The following is a 21,398-nucleotide window of genomic DNA, read 5'->3' on the forward strand; positions in this document are numbered from 1 at the left end:
GTGTCTGTTTGCGTCCACATATATATCTGTTCCTTAATTTCTCTGTGTGTAGTTCTCAGTTTCGCTGTATCAATTCAAATCGTATGCAGCAGCTGTGAAATTGTAACTTGCAAGGTGATGAAAAAAAATATAATTTGCATAATGGCTTTAGGAAAATCAAGTTTAAAAAAGCGCTAAAAACCATTCACTATAAATCGGTCTATAAATCAATCATCACATGGTAGAAAATAGAATTGCTAATATATCATCCATCATCACGCCGGTTTCCTGTCATGTATGTATTAAGTGCATATAGTTGTCATCAGTCCGAGACGATTCCTCATTGCGTGATGGTTATGACTTTCTAGTATAACACACCAACACACATATTCTACTCATATTTCATTCATTTTCATATTTCTCCTCTCTAAACTCAAGCCAATGAAGGGTAAGTGACTATCATCTGGTTTTGTTAGACAGACAGACAGACAGACAGACTGACTGAACTGTTTTACGGTGAAATACAGTACAATCAACGTAGAAAATAACATAGATCTATCTTGGGAGGTGCTGTGACACGAGCCAAATGTTGTCAGTATGATTTAGAAAAGAGGCGATAGATATCGACAAGCACTGGGCTGTAGGGGCTGTAGGACTGGATCTCATGTAAGTATGCAAAAGGAAAATCACAAATCCATCTCTGCCGTCTGCTGTTTGAAAGCACATTGCCATCACAAGTGAAAGACACCATTTGCCATTAAAATGTATCCTCAATGATTGTGAATGTCAACTGTTTACCTCATGCCAGGTGAAGAACGGAAAGAAGAAGAACAAGAACAAGAAGACAAAGACAATTCTGTTGTCTAGCACATAAAGTGGTGTCGTTTACTGAACAGCGAATTTAATGCGGAGAGTGCTCAATAAATGTGCGAACACGTGACGGCTGCCACGTTTTCTTGAGTCGAGAGCAGAGACAGATGCACATTTCGCCCTGTGCGTTAATTGTTGTCAGGCCTCTCAGAACGGTCATTTAACTGAAGCAGTCATTTTGTGCATGCACAGATTATGCCATACGTATGGCACCAACAACACATCATTTGATGACGTTGCTGACGAGCTTTGAAGTTGTTGTATTGACGTAATGCATATGAGTACTTCTCATGTTGCACTAGCATAGCAAACAAACAAACAAACAAACAATATGTGTGTGATTACATATTTGTATACATACATACATAAATACATATATATTTATAAAAAATAAATAATTTAACTAATGACACAATTTTTACGCTGATGCCTTACAGCATCTCGCACTCGCACCTGATTGAATTTAGAAACAAATTTAATTGAGTTCAAGGTTTCTCCAATGAGCGACGTCGCTTTTCTTTGTTTCTAGTCCCTTATGTGAGTCGCACAATATAGACGTATAGGGCGGCCTATAAGGCGGAAGTGCCGGATGCTGCGTTCCATTGACGTCGGAAATCGTAAAAATCAGACTCCTACCGGGAAACGTGCAAACGACCGGTGATTGAGGTCGAAAGTCCAGGTCGCGAACCGGGGCAGGTCGCGCACACCTGAGTGGGCTACGACGCCAAGCCTGGCGCCGGATGGCCAGGTTTTAGTTTGAAAACACCGACCTTAAATGCTCTGTAGTTGACACGTTGGGGGTCGCATACGTTTTGCCGCTTGTAAAAGTCACAAGCCCGCCCATCGGACGCGGACACGCCGATGGCGTCCAATTCCGTCCGCGCTTCCTCCGGGAGAGGGACGGGGACCCCCCGGGTCTCTCCGTGTTGTGTCCTTTTTTTTTTTTTTTGTTTTGTTTGTTTGTTTGTTTGTTTTTTGCGCGAACGCAGCAGAACGAGAGACGCGCTCGGACCGCCCTCCTTTCCGCCAATCAGATCCGCCAATCCCCACCCCGCCCCCCCCGGTGTGGCGACCCGCAGCGCTGCACCTGCACCTGCGCCCTCTCCGCGGAGCCGACGCGGCGCTTCTCCCATGTCGGCGCCATGGTGAAGTGGGCCCGGACGGCGACGTGGCTCGCGTGGCTCTGCGCCGTTTTCGTGCAATTTCGTCGCACCTCGGGTAAGGTGACCCGCCGTGGGTAACCCGATGTCGGCTAGCCCGCCGCGAGTGTCAAGCTAACCGCGGGACGCCGTCTCTGTCACGCTGCTGAGGTTGTTGTTTACCTTTTCCCCCCAAAAAATATGATGGCATCATATTCTGTTGTTTTTTTTTTTGTTGTTTTTTCGTGCATCACATTCCATATCGTCCCTGGTTTCAATCTAGCGACGATTTGGCTGCTGGTTGTCGTAGGTCAGTGGTTCTCAACATGCGATTCGGGGACCCCCCCCCCCCCCTCCAGGGGTCCTCCAAAGAGGCTCCAGGCGGCCCTTAGCAAAATGATTACCAGTCAAACTTCACCGTTATTTCATTTATTAGATGTCAAGACAGTTAGAGAACGCACAATAACTACCGTTTTGCGCACGGTTTCACTGTTATCGCCATAAATATAGTATAGACAGGTGAGGAGTTTTTAAGTAAAACATTATTCAACAATACTAATCTTCTCAGATTGCGTTGCCAGAGAGGAAATCTAATGAAATGGGGTCCGTGGCCTGAACACGTATCACCAAATTAAGGGCCCTTGAATGCAAAACATCTAAGAGTCACTGTTGTGGGTCATATCATTACCTCATAGGTGTTGATACGATGAATTCAGATAACATTGTGAACCTTTTGTGCGTCATTTGAAATTCAAGGTCTGGGAATCAATGAATTGCTCTACTTCCGTGTCATAAGCCCAGAGGACATAGGTTACATCTTTAGCGCTGCCCCGGCGAAGGACTTCGGAGGAGATTTCGTAAGTACCGTGTCCGCTTCCCCGCCAAAGCACTTTTATGGTCCAAAGGCTCAGCCGCCCTGCTACTGTACCTCCAGCGCTCATGCGCGTAACCCACGGTTCTGTTCTCTCCGCTGGGCCTTAGACCGCTTCATATAACGAGATCTTGCTGGTGCCGGCGGAACCGTTTGATGGCTGCTCAGCATTAATGAACAAAGAACTTATCTACGGACAAGTGATCCTGCTAGACAGAGGGTATGTATACGTGTTCACGGTCTGTGTGTACGCGCACCTCCGTCCTGTGAGTGACGGAGAGGGCTTAAGTAACAAGTTCTTTACTGTCTGAGGCTGAAAATACAGGGAAAAAAATGTGCAATGTGCAGTAAATGACCATGTAGCTAAACACTGTTTCGGCAGGAATACATTTTTTTACTCTGGCCGACACAAATTTGCATATAGTAAATCATGATATATTGACAGTATAGTATTTTACAAGGTGTGCTGCAGGGGACCTTGCAAACAAACACACTGAACATTTTGTGTAAAAAGTCATTAATAAGACCTTTTATAGGAGTATTCAGAGACAAACACGATAGCCTTCAGTTTATAGTGTTTTCAATGACCTTATATCACTGTTGTTTTTGGTCGTTACGGTAATGATAGAAACGGAAAGTGGTCTGCACTTCCCCCTTGTTCCCAGGGTGAATGTATTCGGTTTCCACTGGTAAAAACAGAAGTAAATAACTTTTCAAATTGTTTGTTTCCTTCTGTTGGTTGTGAAATCAGGCGGTCTGTAGACGCTGACTTTTCATTAAAGTTGTTTTGCCAGTCTGGTCCAGTGTACAAGGCTAAATGGTTTGATTTTATGCAAACAGACTGAACCGGCATTTTTCATTATGAGACGTTTAAAAGTAAAGTATCTTGACACACACACACACACACACACACACACATATATATATATATAGTTTGTTTATTTGTTTGGTATGTTAGTGCAATATATTCAAAGTACTCATATGTTGTCAGTGCATTATGTTAATATAACAACTTAAAGCTTGTCAACATCATCATCAACTCATGTTTTGTTAGTGCCATACCGTATATCATAATCCATGCATGCTCAAAATATGTCTGCTTCAATGAAATTAAAGTTTTGAGAGGCCTGACAACAAGTAACACATAAGCTGAAATGTGCGTTTGTCTCTGTAAACTCAAGAAAAGGAGGCACACGGCAATAAAACGTGCGCATTAGGAGTGTTTCAATCTGTTTCCGCACACATACCCTACAACTGTCGAACAACACCAACGTGCTGTTCGTCCGATCCAACACTCGCTCTCCATTGCTGTCGTAGTTCACCAGGGACCCGAAGTCTTCCCACATGGTCGATTTTAAAAGAAGCAGGCGGGTCTTCTAGCTACTGTGTGTCCGGCTCATTTGCACTCGCCTTAGTGTAACTGACTCAGTCAGATGCACGATTGGCTTGTGCCACGGGTGGAACTCGACTCGCGCTCGTGAAGTTTGGTTCCGCATTACCTATTGGTGAAATTCATTATGCCGGTCGGTTTGTCTTCATGTCAAACCGGTTTGAAAATGTTTACACAGGGCCTCTGTAGTTTGTGGAGAGAACCTAAATGTATTTTAACTTTTTCTCAGGCATTGTGCTTATATAACCACTTCATCATTGAAATGAATCATATGCATTAATTTCGTACCTGAATAGAGATGTCTTTTGATACACGTACGCACGCACACATTTAAAAAAAAAATTTTCTCCATGCTTTCCAGGGGCTGTTCGTTTATCCACAAGGCTCGACAGGTGGAGGAGGCGGGAGGCAAAGCCGTGCTGATTGCAGACAACGTGGTAGAAAATGACAGTCAGTATCTGGACATGGTAGCTGATGGGAGCAAAGCCAAACCAAGCATCCCTGCATTGTTTGTGCTAGGACGTGATGGGTAAGCTAGAGAGGCCTACGGTGTGCTCTGTGGACGACGCATGCCATTTTAATGTAAGCATTTGTATAATCTGTTTATAATATCGATTTTTCTCTTTACTCCAGGCTTATGATCAGGCGATCTCTCCAAAGACATGCGCTGCCCTGGGCTGTGATCTCCATTCCTGTAAATGTTTCCTCTTTGGCCTCCTTCCCACTCAATCAACCCCCGTGGACATTGTGGTAGAGCGACCCCATGCACTTTTTTTTTATTTTCATTAATTTGCTCTCATGTACATATGCCTGTGCCCTATTGTCTTTTAAAATGCATGACTATTAATTTAGTTTAAAATATTTATTAGAACTGAGACACATATTTAGAGGCGAGAGTGTAAATCCACAATTTAGGACAAATGGACTATTTGTAAGAATCTTGAGTGTTTGTAATAACCACGAGCCTCTGTTTCACTATCTGTTGCACCAGCTTATTAATATTTATTTGAAAAAAACAAAACAACGTGCGTATCTGCAGCCAATGACTGTTTTTTTTGGCTGTTTATCTTTTTTCCATTCTGCTGGATATTTATCTAGAAAGCAGACATTGCACAATATATTATGGCATTCTGTTAAATATGGACTATAACTTACACTGCCATAGACTTTTTTTTAAACAAAAGCATTGCTGCCTGAAGTGCAAATTTTATTTTTATTTTTTATTGAAGACTGTGTGAGCTGTTAAGAAAGGTGTTAGGCCTGTTCAAAGGGGCAGGAAGGAAACCAGAATATGGTTAGAAATTGTTGGTCTCAGAATGACCCTGTTTCTTTTATTTTCTGTCCTTTTGAGTCAGTACGCGCAATATCCTAATAAAGGGCGGTTAAAACACAGAAAAAGCTCAAGTTTCTTCATAAGGATGTTTTTTAATTTTTAATTTTTTTGGCAGAACACTAGTTTTGTAAGATGATCCAATGGCCCAGCTGTTAATCTTTTCGATCACGTTGTGGATTACAATCAACATGTGAGACACTCCGACATGTCTATTTAATAAAGCAAGTGTCATAGTGTTGGTCCGGGCTGTGTGAATGTAAGTTTGTGATGTGTTTGTCATTCAGGTCCTTTTCTATTTGAGTACAAGAATAAATGGAGGACTTTCACGGAAGTATTGTTTCCTTAGGGCATTTATAATTTAAATGTACTTATACTTACTAATAATTTTAACTTCTAATTAACTATATGATGTTTTGTTTATGAAAGTTTTTTTTTTTTTTTTTTTTCAGGAGCCATAAACATGAATTTAACCCCAGGAACTCAAGTTATCATATGTCTTATTCCCAAATCTGTAAAAGAACAAATGTAATGCCGCAAGTTGTCGATTTTGCCTTAAATAACAAACCACAAGAAGGTTTTCATTCACTTAACTTTAAAATATGTTCAAATAATGGTTAATGAAAAATATCCAGGCATTCTTTCTTATATGCAGATGTTCTATTTGTATCCTTAAAATGTCAGCAATGGAACAAAAAATAAATAGAAGCACTGTAAAAGAAACCCTCATGTGCTGTTTACATGAATTTCTAAAGTCAAGACCCACTACTTGAGGACTCTATGATGGTGCAAACTATGGTGAGGAATATTTTGAAAATTGTTTGGACAAGTTCACTAATTATTTGAGACCAAAAATTTGAGAGAAATGAGGATTTAAAATAATTTGTGGTGGCATGATCCATCCTCAAATGTCTCGATCTAAATTGATGACACAAAAGTGAAAATTTCTATAATATTTAGATATTTTTATTCAATACATTTTGCTTCGCCTTTTTATAGTTACTGTTTGATTGCCTTCTATTAATGTCAAAGACTTTGATTGGTGCATGATGTGTATGAAAGGTGTTATAATAGGTGCTGTAATAAAGGCAATCAATGTCAAAGTGTGTTTAAATTGTGTGAAATGAATCCATGCATTTTTCTTATTTATTTTCTATACCAGAGTATAGGCCTATTTTCAGAATACAATCTTCAAAGAAATAGTCAATAGAGAATTACCATGAAAGAAACTCTGAACACAAGCTCCTTCCTTGAATTTAGTTGGTAAAGACATCTTGGCAAATGGTAACATTAAGGTTTAGACAATATTTGGCGTCAGACTTGTATTTGGAGACAGAACATTGTTTAAAGTGGAAATCCATCAGATTCTCTGTGTTGGATGGATTACACCAAGTCCCAGAATTTCATTTTTTAAACTGCAACGTGATTTTTCAACATCTGAGTTTACCCTGGTCTTCGCCCTAACATGGTTACTTTCATTTCTCCAAAGTTTGCCTTTTTCTGATCGATTGACTTCCGCTTCATTGTCACTTTAGGTGGTGGCGTTATTTTTTTGCGAGGGTGCTCTTTTTCGTGAATTTTCATCCATATTGACAGTTTACTGACCACAACTAACTAGTCATGCCGGTTTAATAAAATTCACCACAACTGTTTTTCATTTCTTGCTTGTAGGCTACTTAATCGTTGCGTTCTTACCGGCAAAAGCGTACCCTGTCGCCAACAATGGGAGCAGCATATAGAGCAGTACAAATACATTGAAGGGTTTTTTAATAAAATAAAAAGTACCAGCAAAATAAAGTATCAAATATGTTGTTGTTTTTTTTGTTTTGTTCTCCAAACCGCTGCCCTCAGGGAGGGACTCGCCCACAGGTAGAGCCCCGGGGTGGACAGGATGTTGCACCGGGCTAGGATGCCCAGAGGACTCACCGCCTCATTTTCAGACATCAGACCCTTTCCAGTAATACGCCTGACGATCAGATTGAGCATGGACGGCGACCAGAAAGCCAGGAAACACACCACCACCAGCACCACGATCTGCAGCGACTCCCTCTTGCTCTCCCTCTCCGCACTGGGCGGGTCCCTGTCGATTTGGTATTTGGCAACAACCAGCAGTTTAACAGTCATTGTTATTTTAGTCAGGATGATGATCTGCAGACTGATCAGGCTGTACACCTGGATCTGTATAGCTTTAGACAGCGGAAGCAGCCGCTGTATCAGCAGCTGGCTGTAGATGTGGAACCAGCAGTACACATTCATGGCTATGACGAAATAGCGAGTGATGAACCGGCTGTAGAAGAAGGGATGGCAGATGGCGAAGTAGCGGTCAAACTGTGCAAAGAGAAAGGTCAAGACATTCACACCGAGGAGGGATGATAAAATGTAAAAAGTTCCGTTTCTGGACGGAAAACCCACTCGCACGTCGAAGAGGCAGAGGTAAAAAACAGCCAGTCCGGACAGGGCGTCACTGATGCTGGTGTTGAGCATGAAGATGAACCGGTTCTGGATCCGCAGCGCATGGGTGCGGAGGATGGCCACCGCAACACAACCAGCCAGGAGAACCGCGCTGGTTCCAAATAGTATGTGGAAGAAGAACAGCAAATAGTCCCCCACGCCGGCAAAGTCAAAAGCCAGAGGCACCAGCGTCAGATTGGCCAAAATCATGATGACGCTGCACCCGTGATATACTGACTGTGTCCTAGTCAAGCCTAGGGTTTAAATACAGCCCTGCTGCCGCGTTTCATAATTCTTGTGAGACTTCATTAATGCGGAGAGTTTTTTGCCTGAAGTTGCAGCCTCCAAGCGATCGCAAACGATCACAACAAATTTGTTTATTCAGCACCACGGACAGCAACTCCCTCTGGGGCCCTATTTAGGAAGCTGGATGCTAAAAAATAACCATGCATTGCCCCAATTAAGAAGTTTTATTTAAAAATGTATGATTTAAATCTCTGTTATAGGTGGTCTGCAGATAGCTGGACCAGCGTGAAAAAGTATACATACAATTCAGGTTTTTCCGCAACCTTAGTGGGTTCTTATACAAGAGGAGGCCCGAATAACAAAAACACTACATGAGAAATTATACAACATAAAATGATCTAAATGTCCTGCATATGTTGACATGAGATTACTAGTAATCGTTGTATTAATATTAGTGGAAGTAATTGAACTAGTAGGCCTCACAGTACTAATAGTAGAAATAGTTGCAGTCGAAGTAGTAAAACTAGCAGTAAAGGGTAGTATTGCATCAGTAGTATCATAGCCATCAGTAGTAGTATAAGTAGTAGTAGTTTAAGTAGTAGTTGTACAAGTAGTAGTAGTAGTAGTTGTTGTTGTAATGGAATAGTACAGCAGTAATGGTAAGAACAGCAGCAGTATAATCTATAGTGGTGGTTAATACCATACTCCTGGGGTAATCTCTGTTTATATAATGTTCAGTGTTTTGTAATTCTTTCAACGCGAATGTACAACTGGACTCCAACATGTATAGGTTCTTGTAACTATATAATTGTTCTTATTATCGTCACTTCAGTCGCACATTCATTTGGCAGATGGACTAAACAAACTGTAACAGATGAACAGATAAAGTTCCTGACAAAGACTAACGCCTGTAACGGGGAAAAAAAGACATCTGAATATATATGCAAGCCAAATAATTATAATATTTTAAAAAGCTTTGTTCCAATATCAACTCCCCTGCGTCACATACCTTGTTGACCCTCGAAATCTAGTTTTAAGGTCTTGTGGTTTTCGTGGGCCACAAGCTGCGCTTCCTTATCTTCAAACACTATGACAACGCGGATAAGGGTATAGATTGGAAGCTTATAGTCAGGTTAATTTCTTGTTTTGCTTGTTAAGTTAAATATCAACTTGAAATATCGGACTTGGCTAAGTGCAGAAAGTCAGAATATTCATCAGTCAGCCTCTTTCGAAATCGGCCTGTAAGTTGCTGGTTTGGTCTCCGGTTGACATTTTGGTTCAGATTCTTGTTTCAAAGTGAGTGACAAAATAAACTTCCGACTTCCTACACTCTCTGAAGAATGCCACAGCTCCAAGGTGCTTGAGCAAAAGGGCAAATAAAAATACCAGGCCTTAACAGGTGGAACATTTAGAATGAAGGATGATTATGAAAAAGCCCCAATTTGTATTTATTTTTAAAGTTAGAGTCACTAAAAAATTCCAAGAACAAGAAATTGCCATCCAGATGAAAGGAACCAAACACACATAGGTGTAAAGATAAAGACAAAGATGAAGATAAAGGTACTTTATTAATCCTCAAAGGGAAATTCCAGTGTTGCAACAGCAATGACATTCATGACAAAACACATATCATTTACAAAAACACACGTTGTTCAACAACGTGTGCCTTAATACATATAAAAGAACTAAACAAATAAATAAATTGCAATAATAACAATAGAAATAAACAGAATAAAATAGAATTTAACTTAGTGAAAGGTAAAGCTTAAAAGTGGAAGTCAAATGTAAAGTAAAAATGTGCCTTGTGCATCGCCATTCAGAGGAGTTTCCTCCCCTGGCACAGGGCGGAGTCATTGTAGGTGGCTATTGCGGTGGCAGGAATGACCTCCTGTAACCGTCCTTATTGCAGCGGAGCTGATGGAGCCTCTGACTAAAGACATTCTGTTGTCTGACCAGAAGGTTGTGTAGCGGGTCGCCCAGTGTTGTCCATTATGCTGAGCAGCTTGTGCAACATCCTTCTCTCCACAAGCAGCTCCAGGGGCTCCGGAGCAGCCCCCAGCACAGAGCCAGCCTTCTTCATCAGTTTGTTCAGTTTCTTGGAGTCGCTGGCTCTAACGCTGGCTGCCCCAACAGATGGCTGCAAAGAATGTTGCGCAACAGACTGGTAGAAGATATGTAACATCCTGCTGCCCGCATTGAAGGACACTGAGCTTCCTCAAGAAGTTGAGTCTGCTCTGTCCCTTCCTGTAGACAGCCTCGGTGCTGCATTCCGAGTCCAGTCTGTTGTCCAGGTGAACGCCCGGGAAGCTGTAACCCACCACCGCCTCCACCTCTTCTCCCAGGTTGGAAACAGTGTTCGGGTCCCGGTCCTCCTGAAAATCCACAACCATCTCCTTCGTCTCAGTCGCATTCAAGAGGAGGTGGTTGTTTCCACACTGTGCCACAAAGCCGTCCACCGGTTCCCTGTACTCAGTCTCCTGTCCACCGGGGATACACCCTACAACTGCAGAGTCGTCCGAAAATTTCCGCTGGTGACATTGCATTGGAAGTCCGAGGTATACGGGGCGAAGAGGAAAGATGAGAGTACAGTCCCCTGCGGTGCTCCTGTTTTGCTAACCACCCACTCAGACATAGCATTCCCTCAGCCGCACAAACTGTGGTCTGTCCGTCAGGTAGTCACTAATCCAGGAGGCTGTGGGGGCGTCCGCCCTCATCGCTTGGAGCTTCTCTCGCAGCAGTGCGGGCTGGATCGCGTTGAAAGTGCTGGAGAAATCAAAAAACGTGATCCTCACGGTGCGGCCTGCTTTGTGAGAGCGGGCCTGCCGAAGCAGGTCGATGACGACGTCTTCGACTCCAAACCTGGGGGCGGGGGGCAAACTGCAGTGGTTCCAGAGAGGTGCTCAACTGAGGTGTGAGACGGGCCAATATCAATCTCTCCAGGACTTTCATGATGTGTGATGTTTAGGCAACCGGTCTGTGGTCATTGAGGGCCGATGGAGAGGACTTCTCAGGTAGCGGAACAAGGCAAGATGTCTTCCACAGCACTGGAACCTTCCTCTGGCTCAGGTGAAAGAGGCGCTGTAGAATCCCACATCGCTGGTCCGCCAGACCTTCAGGACCCTGGGGCTGACACCATCCGGGCCCGCAGCCTTGTTCTGGTGCAGTCTCTCCAGTTGCCTCTTCACCTGACTACAGGAAACAGATGGGCGGGTGGCGGAGGGAGGCTCTTTGTTGCTCTTAGGGGGGGGGGGGTTGTTGATGGGGCTGTATTGAAGTCCACGTGGGGGTTGGGGGTTGAGGGGAGGCACAGTGTGAGTCAATGATCAAAATGTAACTCAAAAGGTGTGGGTTTACACAGCATGTAGTGCTTTAAAATAAATATTCAAATTTAATGTTGGCCTATTATTATATGATATATACATATTTGTTGCTTTAATATTGTTCGACTATAATTTTTTGATATGGTACTTTATGGTGCATTGCAGTACAATAGGCCTGTCATTTCAGTATCTGTCACGGACCACAAAATATAAATCTAATTAAGCATTCCTTAAAAGCTCCTGCAAACTATATACTAGGGCAGTCACCATTCTGACATTAAGCTGGCGATATACAAATACCAATAACTACAAATAATTGTGATTACAACTCAGTTGTCTTTTTTGGTTCATGGAATGACACTACCCCCAGTATAAGCGCATAACCGTGCATACAATTTTATTAAATATAACATATAATTAAAAATGCTATGACCAAGACAATTTTGGAAAATTAATGTGGATTTAAATTGGTCAAGGATTAGCTACTGACAAATTCAGCATTTCTCCTGTGCTAAATACACTATGCATTTATTTAGGACAGACCTCGTATATTTAATTACTACAATGATTTACGAAACGACAAATACTACACCCGGTTTGAATTTTATCGATAAAAAATATTTTCAAGAACAAAACCCAGGCCTCCAGACAAATCTGATTTCAAAAGACACATGATTTAGGAACTATAGCGTGATTAATGTCATTAATGGTTCAGTTATAGCTCATTAAGTCAAATCACAAATGTGTGTTTCGTTACATGTTCATAGGCTTCAAACAAAATGAAATACTGTTTATACATAAGCACCTTTACTTATGGAGAGCAGATGCACCTTTATTTCAGCACAAAGGCTCAAAAGGCTCAACTATAGGTCACATACATCTATATGGGCTATTATAATGAACAGTATTTAATATTTTTACCAATTAAAGAAAATCAACATTTGGATTGTTGGCCTTCTTTAATCAGAATCAGAATCAGAATCAGAAATACTTTAATAATCCCAGGGGGAAATTACATAACACATCATATTTAATTTGAACATCTGTCGATGTGAAAATAATACGATTGCAAATTTACAGATCCACCAGCTTATAGTCAAGTAACCTTGAATTATATTTTTTTGATTATTAAAGTGCAATTACATACAGGATTTCAATCATGAAAGCAATGCTTTTAATGACGACAACAACTCTATTCAACTCATTTATTAAAAAAAAAGCTTTGCTAAATTTATTTTTTATTTTATTAATGCAGTGTTATAAACCTTTATACAATTTTATACAGTAAGTTTCATGATTAACATTTTTTATTGGCTGAGGAATTTCGTTTCTGAAGTCACCACAGGGGTACTGCTCCACTCACTTTCTACCACATGGTTGGAGCTTTTGTCGCATAAATTTCACAATCTAATGTTTTCTTGTGTTAACACTAAGTTTAAATAATGACACGTGTGCTTCTTGCAAAGCAGCTTTGGATAAAAGCTGCTAAATTACATAAAGCAAGGGATCAGCAGGTTGCTTGTCACTTTTGTTTTGTTTTCAAAATCCACATTTTTCTGTTATAGGGCGACTACAAGATGGATGGGAACAGATATAGTGTGGCATTTATTAGACGTACATCTAAATGTGAGTACATTCATCTCATCAATCTGAAGTTATGTAGCTATGCTTTTTTTTGTTTGTTTGTTTGTTTTTTGGACAAGTGACCCACTTCAAGAGAAGTCACTTGCCGCAGAAATGAAACCAAGCTGTTGCTTTTACAACGCAGTTAGAATTTGAGCCCAAAACAATACCTTAACTGAGAACGTCAGCTCCAAAATTAAGCCAGTTGCTTTGACTCAGTCACAACATCTACCGAATAGAAGCACAAGTGTATATTCTGCAATGAGCAATATACTGGGGAAAAAAGGGTTGCAAAGGCAGTTGAGAGGAAGCAAATATTTATCATTTTAATCCCAAATCAAACACGTGAACGGGGAATCAGTGTTTGTTCATTCAGCTCAATGGCACACAATGATTTCATCCCAATTCATATCCAGGTGTTTTCTCTCTGTCTATATGCCGTGTGACTTTAAAGTTTTTACTACAACAACAACTACTCCCATTTGCCATAAATAGGATGAATCATTTTGGTCCTCACACTGTGTTTATATAAACACACAAACACACTTAACATACTACTACTTCCTTCGGTTATGGTTAGTATAACATTTAATTGATATCTTCGTTATCAGATCTTGGTCCTTGTGCTTATATTATAGTAACGCAAAGTTATAGATGCAGGCGTATGATCTTGAAATGCCTCGTTCAGTCTATTCGTTCCCATCGATGCACAAACCATGGTTTTGTGTTTCTGTAATAAGTATAAAATGCAGCCTCTCATTGCGGTCAATGTGGAATCCCCAAAGTCACTCCGTCCCCCTTCGCAGCTCTACAAGGGAAAGATTGTTGTTCAGAATGATTAGAAACTGTTAAAAATGCCCCAAAAACCTTAAGTCATCCATTTGAATTCGTGATTCCCTTCTCACAATTAAAAATAATACTAATAATTAACTCATACCACAACAAACAGAAAACAATAACTACAATGAAAACATTCTTGATACGCATGGAATAATCTGAAAGTAAAAAATGAGGCGTCCCGTGAAGCTTTGATATTTTTAATCCCTATCATACTGACCTTTCCTTCCTAGCTCTCATTTAAAGCCCTTACCAGTCAAAACAAATGTTTAAATTCACTCGGTGGCAAAGGACCCAGATGATGCTTTAGAAAGCCATTGCGCCTGTTTTTTATAAGAATATAATACAGTATATATATAATTTTAAGAATAATATTGGTTTGTGGGACAGTTTAATTTCGTTTTCCAGTCGCACGGAACAAACCTCTTCCTTCCCCGGCAAGGAAACACTCTGCTCCAGACGGCGGCCCAGGCCGCGGCCCTCAGGGAGGGACTCGCCCACAGGTAGAGCGATGGGGTGAAGATCGCGTTGCTCCTGGAGAGAATACTGAGCGGATTCGTGGCTTCGTTTCTAATCACTAAACCCTTTCCCGTGGTTCGTTTCACCACGGTGTGGACTACCGCCGGGGACCACAGGGCCAGAAAAAACACGACCACCACTATTATGATCAGCAGGGACTCTTTCTTGCTGTCCCTCTCTGGGCCTGGTGGGTGTCTGGCCAGCTGGTATTTGGCCACAATGAGCAATTTGATGGTCATGGTTATTTTGGTGTAAACGATGATCTGCAGACAGACCCTGCTGTACAACTCGATCTGTATGGCCTCTGACAGCGACACCACGTGCTGGACGAGCAGCTGCCCGTAGACGTGCAGCCAGCTGTACAGGTTGACGCACACCACCAGCCGCCTGCTGCCGAACCTGCTGTAGAAGAACGGGTGGCACACGGCGGCGTAGCGGTCGAACTGCGCGAACAGGAAGGTCATCATGTTGACCCCGAGCAGCGAGGGCAGGATGTAGAACGTCCCGTTCCTGGACGGGAAGCCGATCCTCACGTCGAAGAGGCAGAGGTAGAACACCCCGCAGCCGCTGAGCGCGTCCGCCAGGCTGGTGTTGAGCATGAAGAGGAAGCGGTTCTGCCGCAGCAGCGGCGGGGTCCGGGCGATGGCGAGCAGCACCGAGCCCGACACCAGCGCCGCGCCGCCGCCGAACAGCACGTGGAAAAGGAAGAGAAGGTAGTCCCCGGGACCCACGAAGCCCACGGAGAGGGGGACCCGCTGGCTCACATTGACCGGGGCCGGCATCCCTCGGTTGTGCTCGAGGAAGCCGGGGGGGGCGCGGCGGGGAGTGGGCTGGACGGGGAATGGGACGCGCTGGATTCGGGGCCTATTTAAGCTCCGTCTCGGCGTGTGACGGCGTCGGCGGGGACTGCGTACGAAGTCCGTGACGCGACGGAATTCGAATGCACGGCGTGGAAGGGCGTGGAAGGGCGTGGCGGACTTTTCCTCTTCTTCTTCTCCCCATCCCATCTTAGTTAGTGGAGAATCAGCTTTTTCTAACTGAAACTATGGCCTGGCCTGCTGCTCAAACATTTATATTTAAACGTAAATAGATAAACAAACTAACAAATAATAAAAAAAAAAAAACGAATAACTAACTAACTAACTAACTAACTAACTAAATAAATAAATAATATAAATAAATAAATAATATAAATAAATAATATAAATAAAAGAATGAATGAATGAACGAATGATTGAACAGATGAACAAATACATTTAAAAAACAAGCAAATAAATAAATAAACAAACAAATAAATCAATAAATAAGTAGATGAATGAATGAATGAATGAATGAATGAATGAATGAATGAATGAACAGATAAATAAAGCAACAAATAAATAAACAAACAAACAAACAAATAAAGACATAAATACAACAGTATAAATGATCAAATTTTAATAATAATCAAATCATTGTAAGATGTAATTTTACATTCAGACAACAGAGCATCTCCTCTCATTTTGGCTTTCACAGCCATTTTGTGCCTTTTTTACAATTTCACACTTGCAAGGCCCCATTTGTCCATGACCATCTATACTCAGTATATATACAGTTTGTATGTGTATATATATATATATATATATATATATATATATATATATATATATATATATATATATATATATATATATACACTGCAACCTCTTGCCCGTATTTGTAACTCGACTCTTACTTTTTTTATATTCGACTTTTATTTTATTTAAAAAATGTTATTTCCTCCTTATCTTTGCCTTGTTATTTTATCTTTTTATGCCCACTACGTAGTTGTTGCCTGTCATGCCCTAAGAATTTCATTGTACCGAATGACCTTGTGTCGTACTGTACACTTGACAAATAAAACACTTTGAACTTTATATATATATCAATTTGCTATCAACAATTAAGTTGTTTACTTTATCAAGTGTGTTAGTTTGAAATAGCAATGTTGGGTATCAAACAGAAAATAAAGTTGACATTTATATGGAGTTGAATTAAGCATATTATATTGCATATAATTTGGGAATACTAAGTTATATGCATAAATATTACAAGCTCTTTTTTTCATACCTCCCATTATATTTTGGGATTCTGCAGTTCACGCAAAACATTCTTCCTTCGGGGTCAATCTAACGGGGTTTTTTTGTTCCACATTTATTTTAACATTCTTTATATTCATTCTTTAAATAAATAGGACGCTGGATGTACACAAATAACTATTATTGTGTCACATGTTTATCACAGAGGGGCTTTGTTTTCCGAGAAGTGCTATGAAGTTCATTTATTTCTTTGTGTGAATTGTAAGAGGCTGTAGACATGATAGAATATGCCCTGCACGCCTGAGAGAAACAGGGCTGTACATCAATCTAGTATAAAAAAAACAAAAAAAAAAACGAAAACGAGTAACAAAAAATACGTGATGTCTGCTGCAATAGTCTGCATTTTCAATTGTGAAATGATAATTTCTCCTGAATTTCAAGGGAAATAAACAGAGACTATACCGTGATCTAAGCATCCCAACGTCGACAACGTCACTCACTTTATAAATACAACCCCAATGTGTTGTTCTAGTGCAGTGTTGCTCATATTGTGCCCCCTAGGGGTACTGCAGGGTTACTACATGGGGTACTCGAAAAAAAAAAAAAAAAAAAATAAATTAAAAAAAAAAAAAAAAAAAAAAAAGTGTTAATTGCGTTAAAATATTGCTTGTATATAATAAAAAAAGCACATGCGACCCACATACAGCACATCATTTATGTTCATTTTCTTTTTTTTGTCTCCCAATGCCAGTGAAGGGGGTACTCAGCTGAAAAAAACATCTTACTACATGTTAGGAGTGTAATCATACACTACTAAAATAAAGGTTTGACACTGTTCTAGAGTATTTGTGTTTGTAAATGTCAGGAGTCGAGTGAGATAGATATTCATCATCAATCCCTGAACATATCTGATCTAAGATAATATATCTTATCCCTATATTATATCATCCTATGATAATAACAGCATTACCGGGTGTCAATACCTCGGAAGCGTCCACACTTATACCTCCCGTTTATTTCTAGATTTAATATTGAATAACAGCGGTTTAAAATAATGGGGTGTGTGTGGTTTAATGTGCTCCAACCACATTGTGTCCTCGGGTCACTTCTCTGTCCAACCGTCCGCGGTCTCCTTTCACGCGGCAGCAGGAGCCGACTCTGTGGAGGGAAATAAGATGAGTTCACTTTTTGTCCTCGTCTCACAAAGCTCGACCGCCGCCCCCGACCCCCTGTGCACGGGCCTGCTGCTGCTGCTGCTGCGGGCGGGAGCGTCGTCTTGGTGGGGGAGTGGTACCAAGACGGGCTCTGCGCCGAGCGGCCTCCCTCGGGGTCCGGGCTGCCCCACGCGTACCGGGACGGCGTGCACGCCGCGTTCGACCGAGCCGTGGCGGCGGCGAAGGGGTTGGTGCCCGCTGCAGGGCTTCCGCGCCCGGGATCCCGGCGACCACTGTGTCAGTTCGTGGCGAACAGGACGTGGAAAGTCAAGATTAGTGGTCGAGCTCCGCCGCGAGGGGCAGCGGGCCCACGCCCCCGCGGGCGGAGGCGCCGTGCGGTTGAGGGACCGCATCGTCGCGGTTCGTCCGGGGGTGTAGTTTTGCCGCGGTTTATGTGTCGTTTACCCCGAGAGACACGTGGCCCGGTGACACGATTCCCACACGTAAGCATCCATTCAAAACGACACTGCATTTTAAAATACCTCCTATAAAAGTATGTTCAATTCAAAGAGTGTGTATGGCTGACATTTTGTCGATTTTATAATTTTATATTTTATTGATTTTATTTCATTGAGTTTTTTATGTGTGTGTGTGTGTGTGTGTGTGTGTGTGTGTGTGTGCGTGTTTCTGTGTGTGTGTGTATATGTATGTGTGTGTATATATTTATATATACAATTGTAATATATTATAGTAATGATCATGATCATAATCATAATAATAAGAATTAGAATAAACAACTTTTTTCACAAGAATTTGAGGGAAGCATCTTTCAACCCAGCCCTTATTAAAATGTTGGTTCCCATCATTTCCAACTGTCAATTTCATAACCTTGTTGAAAGATTTACTATACCTACCTTTTTTGAAAACGGTAAGCTCACAGTAGAGAGTCGAAAAACAATTGACAGAATCTGTGCATCAGGTTTATCAATGTTTTATTGTTTTGCTCTTCCGCAAATCAGCTCTTTTGACTACATCTGCGCTAAGGTAAGGGACTAGAAACAGGACGTTGCGCCCTTCTTTATACTGACACGTGCTTTGGATGTACTGTACTGCAGTAGTTAGTTAGATGTACTGCTAAATAGCTCCCATAATTCCTTCAAACTCTGACCACAGATATAGGTTTGAAAGGAACTATGTCACTTACTTATATGTAAGTAAAAGTGTGAAAGCAATATTTAAAGTCGTTGTAAAGGTGAAAAAAAGTTGTCTCTTGGCAGCTAGTCTGCTTCACTTTACTGCCTCAGATAAGACGTTAGACAGCGTTTGTCTGATCTGAAAGGCATTTTGAATGCTTAAAAGCTCTTTGGTTCCGTCTCATCTATTCATATAATGATTGCTCTAACAAATGCTTGTTACTATTTTGCAACAGGCGCGGAATCGCATAATAAACATGACATGCTCTTATAACCGCTCTGGATCTTAATCCCACACGTCCATTCCTTTATTAAAAACACATGTCATTATACCAACTTGCATGAATCAAGCTACATCATGCAATTATTAAAAAAAAATAAAATATAAGTAGAGATCCAGAAAATAAGGCAGCCCCACAGCAAGTTGAAAGGTCAAAAAGAGGTCATCTGAATCTTTGTGGGCTTAGATTCGACCTTTTTCTGTGCAATTTTTCTGTATACAAATACTCATCACTTTCATTACATTTCATATTAGGCGTGGCTGCTTGGAACCTAAGTCAAAGAAGTACATGGAGAAGTTTAAGAAATGTGGTACAGTAGGTTGGAAATGTGAAAATGTCAAGGCCGAAAGGTAACTTCATTTTCGTCATTGAAGGGGGTTCTTTTTTATGCTAAATAAATAGGCTTTTATAGATCAAAGAAAAGGGTTATTGGATCAATATTTCTTCAATTTATTAAACAAATACATATTTTAGGTTTTCTAAACTTAAAGGTGAAAAATTATGAGTACATTTTAAGTAAAGGTAACCTAAAAAATATAGGTTTAACAAACTGAAACATTATTTGAAGTTTATCTAATGACTCCAATCAGATGTTTGTTTCAGTGGCTTAAACATTTATGAAGTCCTATCTGGAACATCCGGATCTCATTTTAAAAAGTAAATAAGTAAACCTGATTTTGTCCCATTGATTTGGTCTCAGCCCCCTCCATGATGGTGATATGAGGAATAGAGAATAGGGTAGAACAGTGCATTAGAATGGAATAATAAATATATTTATTTTTCGGTGCCGGTGAACTGTCCATGAACCAAACACATCTCTCCCCTTTCCACGATGTTACCTCTTACCTCCCCCGGCCCCGGGGACAGACTCGGCCCCACACGGACCTCAGCGCGGCCCCCTGCAGCGCCGGACTCCCCCAGATGTACACGGACGGCGTGCACACCGCGTTGAACCGGGCCATGATGGCGAACAGGTTGGTGGCCTCGTTCTCGAACCGCAGGCCCCGGCGCACGACGAGCCGCAGGACGATGTTGACGAACGAGGGCAGCCACAGCAACAGGAAGCTGACCACGACGAAGATGATGATCCTCAGGGACTCCCTCTTGGCTTCCCGGTCCGCGCTCGGCGGGTCCCGGTCCAGCTGGTACCTGGCCACGACGTACAGCTTGACGGTCATCGCCACTTTGGTGATCACGACAATTTGCAAGCTGACGACGCTGAACGCGTGCATCTGCGTCGATTTGGAGAGGGGCAGGAAGTTCCTGACGAGCAGCAGGAAATAAACGTGGAACCAACAGTATACGTTCACGGCGATGACCAGCCGCCGGGTGATGAAGCGGCCGTAGATGAACGGGTGGCAGACCGCGACGTATCGGTCAAACTGCGCGAACAGGAACGTCATGATGTTGACGCCCAGCAGCGAGGGCAGGACGTAGAACGTCCCATTCCTGGACGGGTAGCCCTCCTGGACGTCGAACAGGCCCAGGTAGTACACGGACAGGCCCACCAGCGTGTCGCAGATGCTGGTGTTGAGCATGAAAATGAACCTGTTCTGGAAGAGGAGGGATTTGGTGCTCAGGATCCCGACCACCACGGTGCCGGCGACGAGGACGGTGGTGGTGGCGAAGATCAGCTGGAAGATGAAGACGCAGTACTCCGCCGGGCGGTCGAAGTCGAACAGCAGGGACGCGCCGCTGACCACGGGCCGCTCTATGGTGTTGGAAGTGGGCATCGTTTGGAGCGCGCACCACAGACCGTAGGTGCGCTTTATAACGCGGAGGAATCGACCCCCCGAAGTCCCCACCCACCACGTGGTATTAATTTTGTCAGGATTCGCCACTGCCCAGATTTATCCACCCACCGTTCTATGGACTCCCTGGATCCCACTGAACCGAATCGTTTTAGTTCGTTTATGAAACTATAATAAACTGTATGAAAACAAATCCACCTTATATTATTATTAATGGCACTAACCTTGAAATAAAACGGTGATATAAAATGAGGTTATTTTAACACACATATTTGTTCTGTTCAAAATAGAGGGATTAGAAATTACACTTTAAGTTGAGGAAACCTAGAAAAAAACGATATAGGTTTAAAGGATCAAAAAAACATGAAGTTAATCAAACGACTCCAA

General features: G+C 42.0%; 3 protein-coding genes across 3 annotated transcripts; 1 reads left to right on the plus strand and 2 right to left on the minus strand.

The window, feature by feature from the left end:
• Nucleotides 1–1,914: 1,914 nt before the first annotated feature.
• On the plus strand, nt 1,915–6,145 carry LOC307232494 (protease-associated domain-containing protein 1-like). Its single transcript, XM_080003524.1, has 5 exons — nt 1,915–2,067; nt 2,745–2,845; nt 2,970–3,079; nt 4,611–4,778; nt 4,883–6,145. Exons 1-5 carry the CDS (start codon nt 1,992–1,994, stop codon nt 5,001–5,003), a joined length of 576 nt encoding a protein of 191 aa, XP_079859650.1. The 5' UTR covers nt 1,915–1,991; the 3' UTR covers nt 5,004–6,145.
• LOC307232953 (uncharacterized protein) lies at nt 5,115–8,240 on the minus strand (the record flags this gene model as incomplete). Its single annotated transcript, XM_080004167.1, has 2 exons — nt 5,115–5,120; nt 7,443–8,240. The coding sequence occupies 2 exons, from the start codon at nt 8,238–8,240 to the stop codon at nt 5,115–5,117; spliced, it is 804 nt and encodes a 267-aa protein (XP_079860293.1).
• An 11,862-nt stretch (nt 8,241–20,102) lies between these two features.
• On the minus strand, nt 20,103–20,993 carry LOC307232955 (uncharacterized protein; the record flags this gene model as incomplete). Its single annotated transcript, XM_080004169.1, has 1 exon — nt 20,103–20,993. One exon carries the CDS (start codon nt 20,991–20,993, stop codon nt 20,103–20,105), a length of 891 nt encoding a protein of 296 aa, XP_079860295.1.
• Between the last annotated feature and the right edge of the window lie 405 nt (nt 20,994–21,398).

The sequence above is a fragment of the Zeus faber genome (assembly GCF_960531495.2).
Source record: "Zeus faber genome assembly, chromosome: 7".
Taxonomy (NCBI): Eukaryota; Metazoa; Chordata; class Actinopteri; order Zeiformes; family Zeidae; genus Zeus; species Zeus faber.

Bases quoted from the DNA above. Each gene is read 5' to 3' on its own strand.
- LOC307232494 (XM_080003524.1), top strand. From the start codon at position 1,992: ATGGTGAAGTGGGCCCGGACGGCGACGTGGCTCGCGTGGCTCTGCGCC. The intron at 2,068-2,744 runs GTAAGGTGACCC...TTGAAATTCAAG, and splicing joins GCAATTTCGTCGCACCTCGG to GTCTGGGAATCAATGAATTG. The intron at 2,846-2,969 runs GTAAGTACCGTG...GCTGGGCCTTAG, and splicing joins AGGACTTCGGAGGAGATTTC to ACCGCTTCATATAACGAGAT.